Source organism: Coregonus clupeaformis, unplaced genomic scaffold (genome assembly GCF_020615455.1).
Source record: "Coregonus clupeaformis isolate EN_2021a unplaced genomic scaffold, ASM2061545v1 scaf3270, whole genome shotgun sequence".
NCBI classification, from domain to species: Eukaryota; Metazoa; Chordata; class Actinopteri; order Salmoniformes; family Salmonidae; genus Coregonus; species Coregonus clupeaformis.
Genome location: NW_025536724.1, coordinates 31,857 through 50,530, shown reverse-complemented (window position 1 = coordinate 50,530; position 18,674 = coordinate 31,857). Strand labels below are relative to the sequence as shown.

Here is an 18,674-nt window from a genome sequence, read left to right as displayed (position 1 = left end):
GTAAAGGAACATCCTCAGAATAGGAAGACATGGGACGTGCGTGTTTAGCTTTATGGAAAGAGAAAAATATTAAACAGAGCTTGCCGCTGTTCTTCATTCAGCTTGTCTCGGCGACTGGACATTTATTCTCGGCTAGCTTTTAGCAATGGCTTGCGCCACATTCGTGTGCTCCTTGCTCTTTTCATGTTTGTCAAATAAAGGATGGTTGAAATTCTTTGAGCCTTTATAAAATGCACCTGTTTTGTCTGCTAGATGTGGATTTGAGCGGCAAATCTTGCACCACATTTCAGTGCGCTCCTCGTTAGCTTCAAGCCACTTTTCCGAAAAAGTATTTTCTTCGGCTCTGGCTCCAGTTGGCGTTTCTTTGTAGGTGGCGAAACGCCAAAGAATCTGCTTAATGTCTGTTGCTTTTTGGACATCCCTGACAGTAGTTGACAAGCAACATGTCATGTGTAAGGTTAGATGAGAAGATCGGTCAAGTACGCAAAGGCGCGTAGTAACACAAGTGTCATTACGCATTCCTGATTTTGTCGGCGTTGCGTATCTGCGTACCAGTTATGTGCACCCCTGCATATAAAGTCTGACGTGCTTAAATCCAATGGGTTATTTCCTAGTATCGATAAAATCGATTTATTACATGTTAAAACGATGTTAGATCGATATATGTTGTCCAAAATGCCAACTCGCCGAGCACAGATCGATGTAGTTGGATCATATGAATATAAATCGATACATCGATGTAGTAGATGGATCGTTACACCCCTAATATTTATTTACATTTAAAAAAGCATAGAAATACCATTATATAAACATCTGCACTATGTACAGATATAAAAATGTTTGTGTCACAACATTAAAACAGTCCCTGATCTTGTAGTCAGCTGCCAGTGCACCAGAGTAGCACAGTCAAGTTGTTGATAGATTATATTCTCAGTGATGTCACCTTGCCTGAGACCTGACCAAGATGATTAAACATTCACAATGTTCCTGATAATTCTTCTATGTACAGATATATAAAAATATGATTTTTTTATATTGGGAGACTATAAAGAATCTAGTCCCTGATCTTGTAGTCTGCAGCCAGTGTACCAGAGTAACACAGGTAGGTTGTCTGGTAGACAGTAGCCTCACAGTGATATCACCTTGCCTGAGACCTGGGGCTCATTCAAGACCGTTAAACTTTCACAATGTTGCAGATAGCCTATCTTGTTACATAAGACATCCTTAACTTTTCATGTGGTGTGAAAATGGTTGATGTCCTTTGTAAACATTACATGATCTGCATTTGAAAAACTCTTAATGTTTCACACTATGGCACAGAACCCCCGAAGTTAACTGTGACCCCCTTCCTCTCCCCTCCTTGGGAATGTAATACATTATTCACTCATGTTGTGTTGAGGCTGCACATTCAGACATTCATTTGTCAACTTCTCCTTTAACTCAATAGCCAGTTTGTTCTGGCCCATCTTCCTCAGGATCTCCAGTGTGATCTTCACAGTGCCGTCGTCAAGGTATCGCTGCACCATCATATCCACTGTGGCCTGTCTGGTAGCGTTCTCCAACTGGCTCTTTGGGATTGAAGGAAAATCCTCCACTCCCTGACTCAGGTGCCACTGAAATCTCTCCAGCTCTTCTGAAACCAGCTCTGCCAGAGTGCCCAGCAGCAGATAAGAAACATTTGTTGTTGTCCCTAGATACAGAAACATAAAACAATGAGAACTATAACATGTGACATCATAATAACTAAAATAAATCTGAATTAGGATCTGAATTATCCTTGTATGTTTATGTAGGTAAACAAGTTCCCTGTTGTGTGTGATGATGCCATCTTGCTGAGTCTACCTTTAATAATTGCAATTGAAGACATTCAACATGTTTATGGTTTTGAAGATTGTGAGATATTTACCTGCTGTAGCGCCACCATGTGGTGTAACTGTAGATACAAAATATAACTTGTTAAAGGTCGCAAACAGTCATTCTGAGTCAGTAAAATAGCCTTTTGAGTAACCATTTCATGCGGATGAATTACCTGACGCATGAAAAAGTCACGATAAACAGGAAATGCTGGTACACTTTTATAAATGCCGACAGACAATTAGTTCATTTGACATGGTGGGATCTTTTTGTATTGGTAAAATGTATTATGCGAGAAATGGGAGTGGAAAACGCCTTTATGCGAGAAATGGGAGTGGAAAACGCCTTTATACGCAAATATTTATATAATAACCAACATATCGAAGTACATTTGGAGTCACGCGATATGTTGTGTGGTCCTCCCATTAAGACTTGGGAAAGCATGCAGTTCAGGCTTCAGATGAAATAAGTTATGATAAACTTCACAGGGTGGTGAATATGCAAGGTGATGAGCTTTATGCTCCTTTCCAATAAATATCGAGGGTCTTAGTCTGGTGACATTTTGAACTATGCTTTGCTGCCGCTTGACTAATACAAATAATATCGCTCTTATCCATAATAATCTCATAATGTAGGTAGCCGACCTGCACTGTATCTAGCTGTTGGCTAGAGCGCACGTGCCAAGACCAGAGTGGGCACATTTGTTATAACGTAACAGTTTTTGTGACAAAACCATCAGTAGAGTTGAAAATGCGTTGGAAACCCATTTAACTTCTATTTTTCATTCAGTACATGGGAATTTAGTTTTATGTGCACTACGCCAAGTTATTTATATGTGCAGTACGTCACCACGCACAGCATTTTATCAGCAATAGAGCTCGCTAGCTTGTAGTCCTAAAACCCGGAAATGAGTTACCTCTGGTTCGTTCAGCCATCCCTATGGAAAGAATACAGTATAAATGTCCAAAATAAGTCAGAGGTTAACACAGCCTTAGGAGATCTTATACGTTTTGTTTTATGAGATAATATCAGTCAGTCAACAGGACCTTTATGAATTATTAAGCCTTTATGCTTTGTTTTTTATTACTACATAAACGTTAAAAGAATTCACAAAAAGTTTAGCTGATAAAGATGATCTCATAGAACAAAACGTATAAACTCTCCTAAGCCTGTGTTTACCGCAGACCTTATTTTCGGCAATTATCGAAAAACCTTAACAAAAATGCCATTCATTTTCCCATAGGCCTTTCCCAATGAACCATGGCGGAGTTAGTGCCTACAAAAAGACGCCATCACTATTGCTCTCTATAAATACGTTTGATGGAAACACATCTCTGGTCGGAAAATGTGCATACTGTTTTGTGCAGATTTTAGAATATTCACATGAAAATCTGTCGCAAACCGAATGGTAACCTAGCTACAGACTAAAACATCACCAACAATATTTTCCCCCGATAAAAAGTTTATCTCATGTGAAACTACCAGGAAGTCTGAAAAGACAGACTGAGTGGGCGGGGAGCTAATTGGCTGGGGAGCTCACATTGACTGACAGTTCTTTGAAACCGCCTATGTCAAGCAACATGGACGCAGTGATGCAATGAGATTATCTGAAGATAATTTGCTGATACACAAAGCAACTCATATCATGGTTTCACAAATTATTTGTTTATCCTGTTTGGTTACAGCGTCAATATAGAAATAATGGTTGCTATATAATTTAGCTAGCTAGACCAAATTGAATTTTCAGCACTGTTTATCAAGCTAGCTAGCTAGATCATCTTGGAAAATGTTTGTTGAAACTTTACTGGTTGTGGTCTGGGTATGGACTACAAGGTGTCGAAAAGCGTTCCACAGGGATGCTGGCCCATGTTGACAACAATGCTTCCCACAGTTGTGTCAAGTTGGCTGGATGTCCTTTGGGTGGTGGACCATTCTTGATACACACAGGAAACTGTTGAGCGTGAAAAACCCAGCAGCGTTGCAGTTCTTGACACAAACCGGTGCGCCTGGCACCTACTACTATATCTCATTCAAAGGCATTTAAATCTCTTGTCTTGCCCATTCACCCTCTGAATGGCAATTGTCTCAAGCCTTAAAAATCCTTCTTTAACCTGTCTCCTCCCCTTCATCTACACTGAATGAAGTGGATTTAACAAGTGACATCAATAAGGGATCATAGCTTTCACCTGGATTCACCTGGTCAGTCTATGTCAGGGAAGAGCAGGTGTTCATAATGTTTTGTACACTCAGTCAGACAATGTTCATATATCATGACTATCAATGATGTCAAGACGTTTGTATGAATCTCATGTTTGGCATGTCTCTTGATGTAATGACATGACAAATGTGTCTGAGTTTTGGGCTAACCTTCCCCCACTTTTGTTCCATGCTGATGATAGACCTAGCTAGCCAGTAACTAGCTAACACCAGACACAGATGAAAGCGGAAACCTATAAGTATATTTGCCTTAGAAAATATAATTACAGGTTTCCCCTATTCATCGAACACGCTGCTATGTAAACCACACCCCTCTGCGAATACGCCTTCTGCGATGTTGGTTACAAGGCGGTACTTATTTAAATTAGGTAAGAAAAGAATGTCACAAAAATCCTTTAATATTCCCAGCTCCTGAATCCAAGTGGTTGACATGGGGGAGAGGATGAGTAACTTTATGATAACTTTATCAATGCAGAAGCAACAGTCATTTTTCATACTTTGGTCATCCTACTTTGATCTGATTTAATTCGAATATCATCACATTTCATGAAAAACATGATTTTGACTGTGCAGGACCTTTAACAAAATAAGTGACAGACCATAAAGAATATAGTCGTTTAAATTTATGGTGCAGTTTATGAGGTTAAACCGCAGGTCAAATCAAATGGCGCACACACAATCTATTTTACAACACAAAACCATTAGGAGAATATTAGTTGTTCACAATTGAATTGTGAGTTGATGAGACTAAGACAAGTATAAGGTTTGATGAGACCAGTTACCTGTAGACTTCACTTCTGTTGGTGAGGCTGTGGATTAAAAGAGAAGGTGATGTACTAAATTTATATGGTGAAATAATCAATTGTATCATAATTAAATTAAATCAACAACAACAGCACTACTATCATACTATTATGATGATTGCTACTAATGTAAAATGTAAATATAAAATGCTACTATTACTACTAGTTCTATAGTAACTCCTACTCTCTCTGAATTTCAGTTACCTGGTAGTAAAACAAGGCGGTCCCATACACGTTCATTTTCAGGACCGTCATGTTCTTTCAGAAGAAGATTCACTTTTTTAATAACAGTTTGTAAATCCAACTGAAATGTTGGCATGTAGTTTGTATAGGAATCATAATCCACAAACTCTGCTTCCTGAAAAAAAAGCATAAGTATCAAGTCAAACAGAATTGTACGTGATTTCTATTTGTTATCAAGGTAGCATCACAAAAATAATTGACATGTGTTAACACATTTCCTCTCTCTCTCTAGCTCATGTTATATATATTAGCCTACCTCTGGATCTATGTGATGTTCATCTGTAAGATCGGTGGAGAGGGTGTATTTTTGGTCCGGGGTTAGTCTACAGTTAGGATTTTTTTCAATGTATTTTTCTCTGTCTCCATTCCTTCTCCTCCTTGTCTTACACACCTTGAGAGGATTGAAAATGGATTGGAACACACTGTCATGGTGAGGTAGCCCTGCCTGAAACATGGAAGCCCAAATGTCGCCCTCGGACCTTGAGGATGTCCTCTTGGTCTAATGGTTAAGATGTTGGGTTGGTGAGCGAGAGACCCCCCAGGTTTGGATTCACCATTCAGTGTTACATTACACCCAAAAATAATGTTCTGTGGCAAAAGGTGAGTTCAACAGTACGAGTTTGATAGAATTCCAACGAAAGAGGAATTTGACATCTCTAATCTACTTACCTCATTAATGTCAACATTTTTAGGCAGCAACAACACATTTAGGGTAGAATTATTTGTATCATCTGGGAGTTGGTAAAATAGTAGCACCAGACCACGGATAGGAGAGACAGGGGCATCCTTATCCTTGGTGATGCCATATTTGCTGAATCCATTGATGTTTAATATGACATGAGTTTCTGTTGTCTCATGGGGATGGAGAAACTCTGTACTGTCATCATCAGTCACATGGGCTACAGACAGGAAGTCACATCCACCCTCTAGGAGAGAAAGAGAACATTAGTCTTCTGTTCAGATGACAAAACAACCCAAGTAGTGGAGTAGTGATGCTACTGATGGTGATTAAGAATACGTAGTCTATAACCTCCCTGGAAATGTATTACTTACCAGAATGAATCTCACAGTGTGGTAGGTGTAGTTGACAGACAGACGTCTTAAGGCATGTAAACTTGAACAGGGGTCCTGCAGGCCTATTGCCACTCTGGGCTAGAAGACTCCTGTCCCAGGGGACTGTCCTATAGAGCACCTCTCCCTCTCCCTCCATCCTAAACACCAGGCCTGTTATACTGCACTGGAACAGACCTGCACTGGGGCACTGGAACCTGTAGAACAAACAATGAAGGATTTCATTTTAATGAGATTTCCTGGATTTAAGGTATTGTCCTTCTTTTATACAAACTACCAATAAGAAACATTAAATATATTAAGTTACTGGTATTCTCTCCTGTTGTCCTGATTGTGGATTTCAGGTGTAAATTCATCTGGAGAACTCTAAAATGTAGAAACAAAGAAGAGCTTTTAAATTCAAATGTTCCTCTTTCAGTCTTTCTCTCTTCGTGATGAGGATCTTACCGTGTGATGGTGTTCCAGGAAGAGAGGAGAATCTAAAAAGAACCAAATAAAGATCAATCATCATGTTTTTCTATACAACTTCAACTTCATCATTGATCCAGATTAATATATTAGCTGTTACCCCTTTCTCTTCCCAACTCCTCGTCCATCCTCTGGGTGTTCTCCTGGGTGTTCACAGCTACCTCTGTGTTGACACTGTTAGCCATCTCCAGTGGGATGTCTAGGATGGGAGGACAGTCCATCTCCAGCTTTGGGGTTTCCTAGATTCAAATCAACAGAATAGAAACATACTTCTATAACAGAAAAATGTTCTATGTAAATTTGATCTGTTTTCTGTTCTATTGTGAACATGTTGCCCACCATGGCAGCAGTGAGAAGGGCAGGGACAATCGGGCACCTTATGTTTGATGATGGGCGGAGCTCCGTCAGTCAGTGGGACACAATCCTCCTCACTCTTTTTATCCCTGGAAACGAGACCAGGCCAGGATGGTGGCTCATTTGCTCTCCTTTTCTTTCCTGCAGGGGTGAGAGAGAGAGAGAGAGAGAGAGAGAGAGAGAGAGAGAGAGAGAGAGAGAGAGAGAGAGAGAGAGAGAGAGAGAGAATTACAGTGTTGTTGGCTGGTTAACATACCCACAGGTTAGTGTAATAGTCAGTTCAGAATCAGTCAACAGGCTGTGCGGGATCTTTCTGTGAATACAATCTCTATCACTCAATATCCCAGAACTGAGTGTGCGATGATAGATATATCATCTTGCTGTGTTACCTCTACTGTGATATCTATCGAACGTCTCTGTGATCCCCATAGCTCTCAAAGAGTCGTATCTCTCCATCTGATCCACTGTGACCTGTATGTCAGCGTTCTCCAGCTGACTCTCTGGGATGGAAAGAACGCTAAGCAGCTCGTCATTAGTCAGCTGTTCTTCAGTGAGCTCCTCTGGAATGGTCAGCAGCAGAGCTGAACCAGACAATATTTGGGGTCTCTAAAAAGGTGACAAGATATAAGGAAGGAATAGAAATACTGGATACTGATATAAAGAACATGAACACAGCCACATACACACAACATGGTACAGGAATATATTCACAGCTTTTATGTCTAATAGTGTGTGTGTGTGTGTGTAGGGATGCAGTCTGACCCCCACCACTCATAGTGTACATGAGAGATTAGTTAATTATCTAGACTGTATGTGTGGACTGTATCATTTCATACTGTAGAACTGACTATGACAGTGAGTACAGGTGTTTTAACATATGAGGGTAGAAGTGATCCTAAAATTCTCTAACCGTCCTCTTACCTGTGACCTGAGCTGTCCTGAGCTACCAGAAAAACTTCCTAGATGAGGCAGAAAGGAAGGAGGAGGAGGACCTGGAGGGTAACCACACTGGGAAAAGATAGTTCGGGGCCTGGTGGGAATAAGGACAGATGAGAGGTTGAGGCTGTACCTGAGAAAGAAGAGCTCAAACCACCCAGTTTATAATAGATAATATACTCTATGTCCACTCATATTCACTCTGAGGGGTGGCCCTGGCTATACCAGGTAGATAATAGATAATATACTCTATGTCCACTCATATCCACTCTGAGGGGTGGCCCTGGCTGTACCAGGTAGATAATAGATAATATACTCTATGTCCACTCATATCCACTCTGAGGGGTGGCCCTGGCTGTACCAGGTAGATAATAGATAATATACTCTATGTCCACTCATATCCACTCTGAGGGGTGGCCCTGGCTGTACCAGGTAGATAATAGATAATATACTCTATGTCCACTCATATCCACTCTGAGGGGTGGCCCTGGCTGTACCAGGTAGATAATAGATAATATACTCTATGTCCACTCATATCCACTCTGAGGGGTGGCCCTGGCTGTACCAGGTAGATAATAATAAATACTCTATGTCCACTCATATCCACTCTGAGGGGTGGCCCTGGCTGTACCAGGTACATAATAGATCATATACTCTATGTCCACTCATATCCACTCTGAGGGGTGGCCCTGGCTGTACCAGGTAGATAATAGATAATATACTCTATGTTCACTCATATCCACTCTGAGGGGTGGCCCTGGCTGTACCAGGTACATAATAGATCATATACTCTATGTCCACTCATATCCACTCTGAGGGGTGGCCCTGGCTGTACCAGGTAGATAATAGATAATATACTCTATGTTCACTCACATTCCAGAAGAGGTGCTGGGGAGTTCTCCACTCTCCTCCCATACTGGCTTCCTTTCCATCTCAGAGGCAGCTTCCTCCTACACACACACACACACACACACACACACGTCATACACGGCTATACAGAAATATATTCACAGCCTTTTTGTCTAATGGTGTGTGTGTGTGTGTGTAGGGATGCAGTCTGACCCCCACCACTCATAGTATACATGAGAGATTAGTTAATTATCTAGAGACTGTATGTGCGGACTGTATCATTTCATACTGTATAACTGACTATGACAGTGAGTACAGGTGTTTTAACATATGAGGGTAGAACTGACTATGACAGTGAGTACAGGTGTTTTAACATATGAGGGTAGAACTGTAGAACTGACTATGACAGTGAGTACAGGTGTTTTAACATATGAGGGTAGAACTGTAGAACTGACTATGACAGTGAGTACAGGTGTTTTAACATATGAGGGTAGAAGTGATCCTAAATTTCTCTAACCGTCCTCTTACCTGTGACCTGAGCTGTCCTGAGCTACCAGAAAAACTTCCTAGATGAGACAGAAAGGAAGGAGGAGGAGGACCTGGAGGGTAACCACACTGGGAAAAGATAGTTCGGGGCCTGGTGGGAATAAGGACAGATGAGAGGTTGAGGCTGTACCTGAGAAAGAAGAGCTCAAACCACCCAGTTTATAATAGATAATATACTCTATGTCCACTCATATCCACTCTGAGGGGTGGCCCTGGCTGTACCAGGTAGATAATAGATAATATACTCTATGTCCACTCATATCCACTCTGAGGGGTGGCCCTGGCTGTACCAGGTAGATAATAGATAATATACTCTATGTCCACTCATATCCACTCTGAGGGGTGGCCCTGGCTGTACCAGGTAGATAATAGATAATATACTCTATGTCCACTCATATCCACTCTGAGGGGTGGCCCTGGCTGTACCAGGTAGATAATAGATAATATACTCTATGTCCACTCATATCCACTCTGAGGGGTGGCCCTGGCTGTACCAGGTAGATAATAGATAATATACTCTATGTCCACTCATATCCACTCTGAGGGGTGGCCCTGGCTGTACCAGGTAGATAATAGATAATATACTCTATGTCCACTCATATCCACTCTGAGGGGTGGCCCTGGCTGTACCAGGTAGATAATAGATAATATACTCTATGTCCACTCATATCCACTCTGAGGGGTGGCCCTGGCTGTACCAGGTAGATAATAGATAATATACTCTATGTTCACTCATATCCACTCTGAGGGGTGGCCCTGGCTGTACCAGGTAGATAATAGATAATATACTCTATGTCCACTCATATCCACTCTGAGGGGTGGCCCTGGCTGTACCAGGTAGATAATAGATAATATACTCTATGTTCACTCATATCCACTCTGAGGGGTGGCCCTGGCTGTACCAGGTAGATAATAGATAATATACTCTATGTCCACTCATATCCACTCTGAGGGGTGGCCCTGGCTGTCCCAGGTAGATAATAGATAATATACTCTATGTCCACTCACATTCCAGAAAAGGTGCTGGGGAGTTTCCTGGACGGCTCTTCACTCTCCTCCCCTGCTGGCTTCCTTTCCATCTCAGAGGCAGCTTCGTCCTACACACACACACACACACACACACACACACACACACACACAAGTCATACACGGCTATACAGAAATATAATCACAGCCTTTATGTCTAATGGTGTGTGTGTATGTGTGTAGGGATGCAGTCTGACCCCCACCACTCATAGTGTACATGAGAGATTAGTTAATTATCTAGACTGTATGTGTGGACTGTATCATTTCATACTGTAGAACTGACTATAACAGTGAGTTTAGGTGTTTTAACATACGAGGGTAGAACTGTAGAACTGACTATGACAGTGAGTACAGGTGTTTTAACATATGAGGGTAGAACTGTAGAACTGACTATGACAGTGAGTACAGGTGTTTTAACATATGAGGGTAGAACTGTAGAACTGACTATGACAGTGAGTACAGGTGTTTTAACATATGAGGGTAGAAGTGATCCTAAATTTCTCTAACCGTCCTCTTACCTGTGACCTGAACTGTCCTGAGCTACCAGAAAAACTTCCTAGATGAGACAGAAAGGAAGGAGGAGGAGGACCTGGACGGTAACCATACTGGGAAAAGATAGTTCGGGGCCTGGTGGGAATAAGGACAGATGAGAGGTTGAGGCTGTACCTGAGAAAGAAGAGCTCAAACCACCCAGTTTATAATAGATAATATACTCTATGTCCACTCATATCCACTCTGAGGGGTGGCCCTGGCTGTACCAGGTAGATAATAGATAATATACTCTATGTCCACTCATATCCACTCTGAGGGGTGGCCCTGGCTGTACCAGGTACATAATAGATCATATACTCTATGTCCACTCATATCCACTCTGAGGGGTGGCCCTGGCTGTACCAGGTAGATAATAGATAATATACTCTATGTTCACTCATATCCACTCTGAGGGGTGGCCCTGGCTGTACCAGGTAGATAATAGATAATATACTCTATGTTCACTCACATTCCAGAAGAGGTGCTGGGGAGTTCTCCACTCTCCTCCCATACTGGCTTCCTTTCCATCTCAGAGGCAGCTTCCTCCTACACACACACACACACACACACACACGTCATACACGGCTATACAGAAATATATTCACAGCCTTTTTGTCTAATGGTGTGTGTGTGTGTGTAGGGATGCAGTCTGACCCCCACCACTCATAGTATACATGAGAGATTAGTTAATTATCTAGAGACTGTATGTGCGGACTGTATCATTTCATACTGTATAACTGACTATGACAGTGAGTACAGGTGTTTTAACATATGAGGGTAGAACTGACTATGACAGTGAGTACAGGTGTTTTAACATATGAGGGTAGAACTGTAGAACTGACTATGACAGTGAGTACAGGTGTTTTAACATATGAGGGTAGAACTGTAGAACTGACTATGACAGTGAGTACAGGTGTTTTAACATATGAGGGTAGAAGTGATCCTAAATTTCTCTAACCGTCCTCTTACCTGTGACCTGAACTGTCCTGAGCTACCAGAAAAACTTCCTAGATGAGACAGAAAGGAAGGAGGAGGAGGACCTGGACGGTAACCATACTGGGAAAAGATAGTTCGGGGCCTGGTGGGAATAAGGACAGATGAGAGGTTGAGGCTGTACCTGAGAAAGAAGAGCTCAAACCACCCAGTTTATAATAGATAATATACTCTATGTCCACTCATATCCACTCTGAGGGGTGGCCCTGGCTGTACCAGGTAGATAATAGATAATATACTCTATGTCCACTCATATCCACTCTGAGGGGTGGCCCTGGCTGTACCAGGTAGATAATAGATAATATACTCTATGTCCACTCATATCCACTCTGAGGGGTGGCCCTGGCTGTACCAGGTAGATAATAGATAATATACTCTATGTCCACTCATATCCACTCTGAGGGGTGGCCCTGGCTGTACCAGGTAGATAATATACTCTATGTCCACTCATATCCACTCTGAGGGGTGGCCCTGGCTGTACCAGGTAGATAATATACTCTATGTCCACTCATATCCACTCTGAGGGGTGGCCCTGGCTGTACCAGGTAGATAATAGACAATATACTCTATGTCCACTCATATCCACTCTGAGGGGTGGCCCTGGCTGTACCAGGTAGATAATAGATAATATACTCTATGTCCACTCATATCCACTCTGAGGGGTGGCCCTGGCTGTACCAGGTAGATAATAGATAATATACTCTATGTCCACTCATATCCACTCTGAGGGGTGGCCCTGGCTGTACCAGGTAGATAATAGATAATATACTCTATGTCCACTCATATCCACTCTGAGGGGTGGCCCTGGCTGTACCAGGTAGATAATAGATAATATACTCTATGTCCACTCATATCCACTCTGAGGGGTGGCCCTGGCTGTACCAGGTAGATAATAGATAATATACTCTATGTCCACTCATATCCACTCTGAGGGGTGGCCCTGGCTGTACCAGGTAGATCATAGATAATATACTCTATGTCCACTCATATCCACTCTGAGGGGTGGCCCTGGCTGTACCAGGTAGATAATAGATAATATACTCTATGTCCACTCATATCCACTCTGAGGGGTGGCCCTGGCTGTACCAGGTAGATAATAGATAATATACTCTATGTCCACTCATATCCACTCTGAGGGGTGGCCCTGGCTGTACCAGGTAGATCATAGATAATATACTCTATGTCCACTCATATCCACTCTGAGGGGTGGCCCTGGCTGTACCAGGTAGATCATAGATAATATACTCTATGTCCACTCATATCCACTCTGAGGGGTGGCCCTGGCTGTACCAGGTAGATAATAGATAATATACTCTATGTCCACTCATATCCACTCTGAGGGGTGGCCCTGGCTGTCCCAGGTAGATAATAGATAATATACTCTATGTCCACTCACATTCCAGAAAAGGTGCTGGGGAGTTTCCTGGACGGCTCTTCACTCTCCTCCCCTGCTGGCTTCCTTTCCATCTCAGAGGCAGCTTCGTCCTACACACACACACACACACACACACACACACACACACACACACACACACACACACACACACACACACACACACAAGTCATACACGGCTATACAGCAATATAATCACAGCCTTTATGTCTAATGGTGTGTGTGTGTGTGTAGGGATGCAGTCTGACCCCCACCACTCATAGTGTACATGAGAGATTAGTTAATTATCTAGACTGTATGTGTGGACTGTATCATTTCATACTGTAGAACTGACTATAACAGTGAGTTTAGGTGTTTTAACATACGAGGGTAGAACTGTAGAACTGACTATGACAGTGAGTACAGGTGTTTTAACATATGAGGGTAGAAGTGTAGAACTGACTATGACAGTGAGTACAGGTGTTTTAACATATGAGGGTAGAAGTGATCCTACATTTCTCTAACCGTCCTCTTACCTGTGACCTGAGCTGTCCTGAGCTACCAGAAAAACTTCCTAGATGAGACAGAAAGGAAGGAGGAGGAGGACCTGGAGGGTAACCACACTGGGAAAAGATAGTTCGGGGCCTGGTGGGAATAAGGACAGATGAGAGGTTGAGGCTGTACCTGAGAAAGAAGAGCTCAAACCACCCAGTTTATAATAGATAATATACTCTATGTCCACTCATATCCACTCTGAGGGGTGGCCCTGGCTATACCAGGTAGATAATAGATAATATACTCTATGTCCACTCATATCCACTCTGAGGGGTGGCCCTGGCTGTACCAGGTAGATAATAGATAATATACTCTATGTCCACTCATATCCACTCTGAGGGGTGGCCCTGGCTGTACCAGGTAGATAATAGATAATATACTCTATGTCCACTCATATCCACTCTGAGGGGTGGCCCTGGCTGTACCAGGTAGATAATAGATAATATACTCTATGTCCACTCATATCCACTCTGAGGGGTGGCCCTGGCTGTACCAGGTAGATAATAGATAATATACTCTATGTTCACTCATATCCACTCTGAGGGGTGGCCCTGGCTGTACCAGGTAGATAATAGATAATATACTCTATGTCCACTCATATCCACTCTGAGGGGTGGCCCTGGCTGTACCAGGTAGATAATAGATAATATACTCTATGTCCACTCATATCCACTCTGAGGGGTGGCCCTGGCTGTACCAGGTAGATAATAGATAATATACTCTATGTCCACTCATATCCACTCTGAGGGGTGGCCCTGGCTGTACCAGGTAGATAATAGATAATATACTCTATGTCCACTCATATCCACTCTGAGGGGTGGCCCTGGCTGTACCAGGTAGATAATAGATAATATACTCTATGTTCACTCACATTCCAGAAGAGGTGCTGGGGAGTTCTCCACTCTCATCCCCTGCTGGCTTCCTTTCCATCTCAGAGGCAGCTTCCTCCTACACACACACACACACACACACACACACACACACACACACGTCATACACGGCTATACAGAAATATAATCACAGCCTTTTTGTCTAATGGTGTGTGTGTGTGTGTATGTGTGTAGGGATGTAGTCTGACCCCCACCACTCATAGTATACATGAGAGATTAGTTAATTATCTAGAGACTGTATGTGCGGACTGTATCATTTCATACTGTAGAACTGACTATGACAGTGAGTACAGGTGTTTTAACATAGGAGGGTAGAAGTGTAGAACTGACTATGACAGTGAGTACAGGTGTTTTAACATATGAGGGTAGAACTGACTATGACAGTGAGTACAGGTGTTTTAACATATGAGGGTAGAACTGACTATGACAGTGAGTACAGGTGTTTTAACATATGAGGGTAGAAGTGATCCTAAAATTCTCTAACCGTCCTCTTACCTGTGACCTGAACTGTCCTAAGCTACCAGAAAAACTTCCTAGATGAGGCAGAAAGGAAGGAGGAGGAGGACCTGGACGGTAACCATACTGGGAAAAGATAGTTCGGGGCCTGGTGGGAATAAGGACAGATGAGAGGTTGAGGCTGTACCTGAGAAAGAAGAGCTCAAACCACCCAGTTTATAATAGATAATATACTCTATGTTCACTCATATCCACTCTGAGGGGTGGCCCTGGCTGTACCAGGTAGATAATAGATAATATACTCTATGTCCACTCATATCCACTCTGAGGGGTGGCCCTGGCTGTACCAGGTAGATAATAGATAATATACTCTATGTCCACTCATATCCACTCTGAGGGGTGGCCCTGGCTGTACCAGGTAGATAATAGATAATATACTCTATGTTAACTCATATCCACTCTGAGGGGTGGCCCTGGCTGTACCAGGTAGATAATAGATAATATACTCTATGTCCACTCATATCCACTCTGAGGGGTGGCCCTGGCTGTACCAGGTAGATAATAGATAATATACTCTATGTTAACTCATATCCACTCTGAGGGGTGGCCCTGGCTGTACCAGGTAGATAATAAATAATAATAATAATATGCCATTTAGCAGACGCTTTTATCCAAAGTGACGTACAGTCATGAGTGCATACATTTTTGCGTATGGGTGTTCCCGGGGTTCGAACCCACTACCTCGGCGTTACAAGCGCCGTGCTCTACCAGCTGAGCTACAGAGGACCATAGATAATAGATAATATACTCTATGTCCACTCATATCCACTCTGAGAGGTGGCCCTGGCTGTACCAGGTAGATAATAGATAATATACTCTGTGTCCACTCACATTCCAGAAAAGGTGCTGGGGAGTTTCCTGGACGGCTCTTCACTCTCCTCCCCTGCTGGCTTCCTTTCCATCTCAGAGGCAGCTTCGTCCTACACACACACACACACACACACACACACACACACACACAAGTCATACACGGCTATACAGAAATATAATCACAGCCTTTATGTCTAATGGTGTGTGTGTGTAGGGATGCAGTCTGACCCCCACCACTCATAGTGTACATGAGAGATTAGTTAATTATCTAGACTGTATGTGTGGACTGTATCATTTCATACTGTAGAACTAACTATAACAGTGAGTTTAGGTGTTTTAACATGAGGGTAGAAGTGTAGAACTGACTATGACAGTGAGTACAGGTGTTTTAACATATGAGGGTAGAAGTGATCCTTCTCTAACCGTCCTCTTACCTGTGAGATGAGCTGTCTTAAGCTACTACCAGAACCTAGATGAGACAGAAAGGAAGGAGGAGGACCTGGAGGGTAACCACACTGGGAAGAAGATAGAGCTGGAGAGAAGGGGGGAAATGGGGGGTAACCACACAGGGGAGAGGACGGATCGGGGCCTCGGTGGGAATAAGGACAGATGAGAGGTTGAGGCAGTACCCGAGAAAGAGGGGGAAACAGGGGAAATAGAGGGGAAGATAGGAGGGGGGATAGAGAGACAGTTAGGGTCCTTGTCTGCAATCCTACTTCTCTGATCTCTCTCTAACTTCTCTGCCAGATCATTCTGGTTCATCTTCCAGATTAGGCAGCTCAGGAAGAGATATACAGCCATGATTAGAAAGTCTAATCCGTTTGTGAAATCTTCCCTACTGTATTGGTGATTGTATGTATGGAATATAATGAATGTTGGATTGCTGTTTAATCATAATGGGGCCACCTGGATACATCATGAATAAAAATGATAAAAGAGAGGCCTGCTGAATGTTTTTCTGAAGTCAGTTGAATGTTCTTTCTGGTTAGACCTCCACTGAACTGTGATTGTTATGTATAGATTGATGTACATTCTTGTTCTGTTACCTCCTCTGTGATCTGTCTCTAACTTCTCTGCTAGGTCTACCCGCTTCATCCCCCTCAGGATCCTCAGTGTGATCTCCACAGCTCTCTCAGGGCCGTATGTCTTCACCATCTGATCCACTGTGACCTGTCTGTCAGCGTTCTCCAGCTGGCTCTCTGGGATGGGAGGACAGTCAGGCAGCAGGCCACTAGTCAGGGAACACTGAAATGTCTTCAGCTCTTGTGGGTTCATCTCCTCCAGAGTTGTCAGCAGCAGAGCTGGAACAGCCAACATTCTCTAAAACAACAAAGTTGACAACAGTGAGGGAGGAATAGAAAAACTGACTACTGATATAAAATAAAGAACATTAACATATTAATATTGTTAAGACGTATTAGAATATTTATACTGGTCTCTCAATATCATCATAAAATAGATTACAGTTGGAACTTTAACACACACACACACACACACACACACACACACACACACACACACAGTATTTGGCTGTGATCTATATGTGGTTTGATCACAATGACATTTGACCTCTCAGACATGAACACTAGTGTTACCTTCATGAACCTCAGCTTCTCCTCCAGCCTAGAGATCTCAGCCTCCAGACTACGCTTCTTTCTAGACCGGGTCGACCTGGACACAGGAAACAGTCACACACTGCTCTGTTCCCCTACACCACCACCACATGCTGTGGTCACTTCACTGTTCTACATTCATTTCACAGGTCATGAGGATGATGTAATAAAATATGTTATGGTAGAGTTGTTAATATTAGACTCATTTCATCGTATTATGTCCACTCACCTTCCAGAAGAGGTGCTGGGGAGTTTGGCAGACTGCTCATCCCTGTTGGCCTCTGACTGCAACACATACCCACAAACAAACAAACACACACACACACACACACACAGTAGATTGCAGTGTCTTCAGAGAATACTGTGATCTACTGTATGGGGTTTGCTCACATTGACTTTAGACATGGCCACTAGTCTTACATTCAGCACCTCCAGCTTCTTCTTCAGAAAATAGATCTCAGTCTCCAGACAATGCCACTTATCCTCAGACAGGGTCAACCTGGACACAGGAAACAGTCACACACTGCTCTGTTCCCCTACACCACCACCACATGCTGTGGTCATGTCACTGTTCTACATTCATTTCACAGTTCATGAGGATGATTCAATAGAGTTATAGAAGAGATGTTAGAGGGTCAATTCACCACTTTTAAAGTGTATTATCTCTCCAGCACCATACCAGTAGACTCATATATTCAATCTTACCAGTGCCTATAGCAAATCAATCAAATTGATTTTATAAAGCCCTTTTTACATCAGCAGTTGTGACAAAGTGCTTGTACAGAAACCCAGCCTAAAACCCCAAACACCAAGCAATGCAGATGTAGAAGCACAGTGACTAGGAAGAAACCAGTGGAGGCTGCTGATGGGAGGACGGCTCATAGTAAAGGGTGGAATGGAATCAATGGAATGGTATCAAACATATGGAAACAACATGTTTGATACCATTCCATTGACTCCATTCCAGCCATTACTATGAGCTGTCCTCCCCTCAGCAGCCTCCACTGGAAGAAACCTAGAGAGGAAC

The 18,674-nt window shown here is 42.8% G+C and overlaps 1 protein-coding gene across 1 annotated transcript; it reads right to left on the bottom strand.

Annotated features, from left to right (window-relative positions):
• Positions 1-771: 771 nt before the first annotated feature.
• LOC123489766 lies at positions 772-18,273 on the bottom strand (the record flags this gene model as incomplete). Its single annotated transcript, XM_045220165.1, is given in 27 exon segments — positions 772-1,690; positions 1,907-1,933; positions 4,854-4,880; positions 5,079-5,232; positions 5,374-5,508; positions 5,787-6,043; positions 6,171-6,385; positions 6,496-6,554; positions 6,636-6,667; positions 6,757-6,895; positions 7,033-7,151; positions 7,400-7,616; positions 7,932-8,040; positions 8,820-8,896; positions 9,324-9,432; positions 10,350-10,438; positions 10,886-10,994; positions 11,368-11,444; positions 13,800-13,908; positions 14,690-14,766; positions 15,204-15,312; positions 16,056-16,144; positions 16,469-16,566; positions 17,081-17,354; positions 17,630-17,705; positions 17,877-17,932; positions 18,068-18,273. Coding segments are annotated over 25 exon segments (3,027 nt in total). The 5' UTR covers positions 17,636-17,705; positions 17,877-17,932; positions 18,068-18,273.
• Between the last annotated feature and the right edge of the window lie 401 nt (positions 18,274-18,674).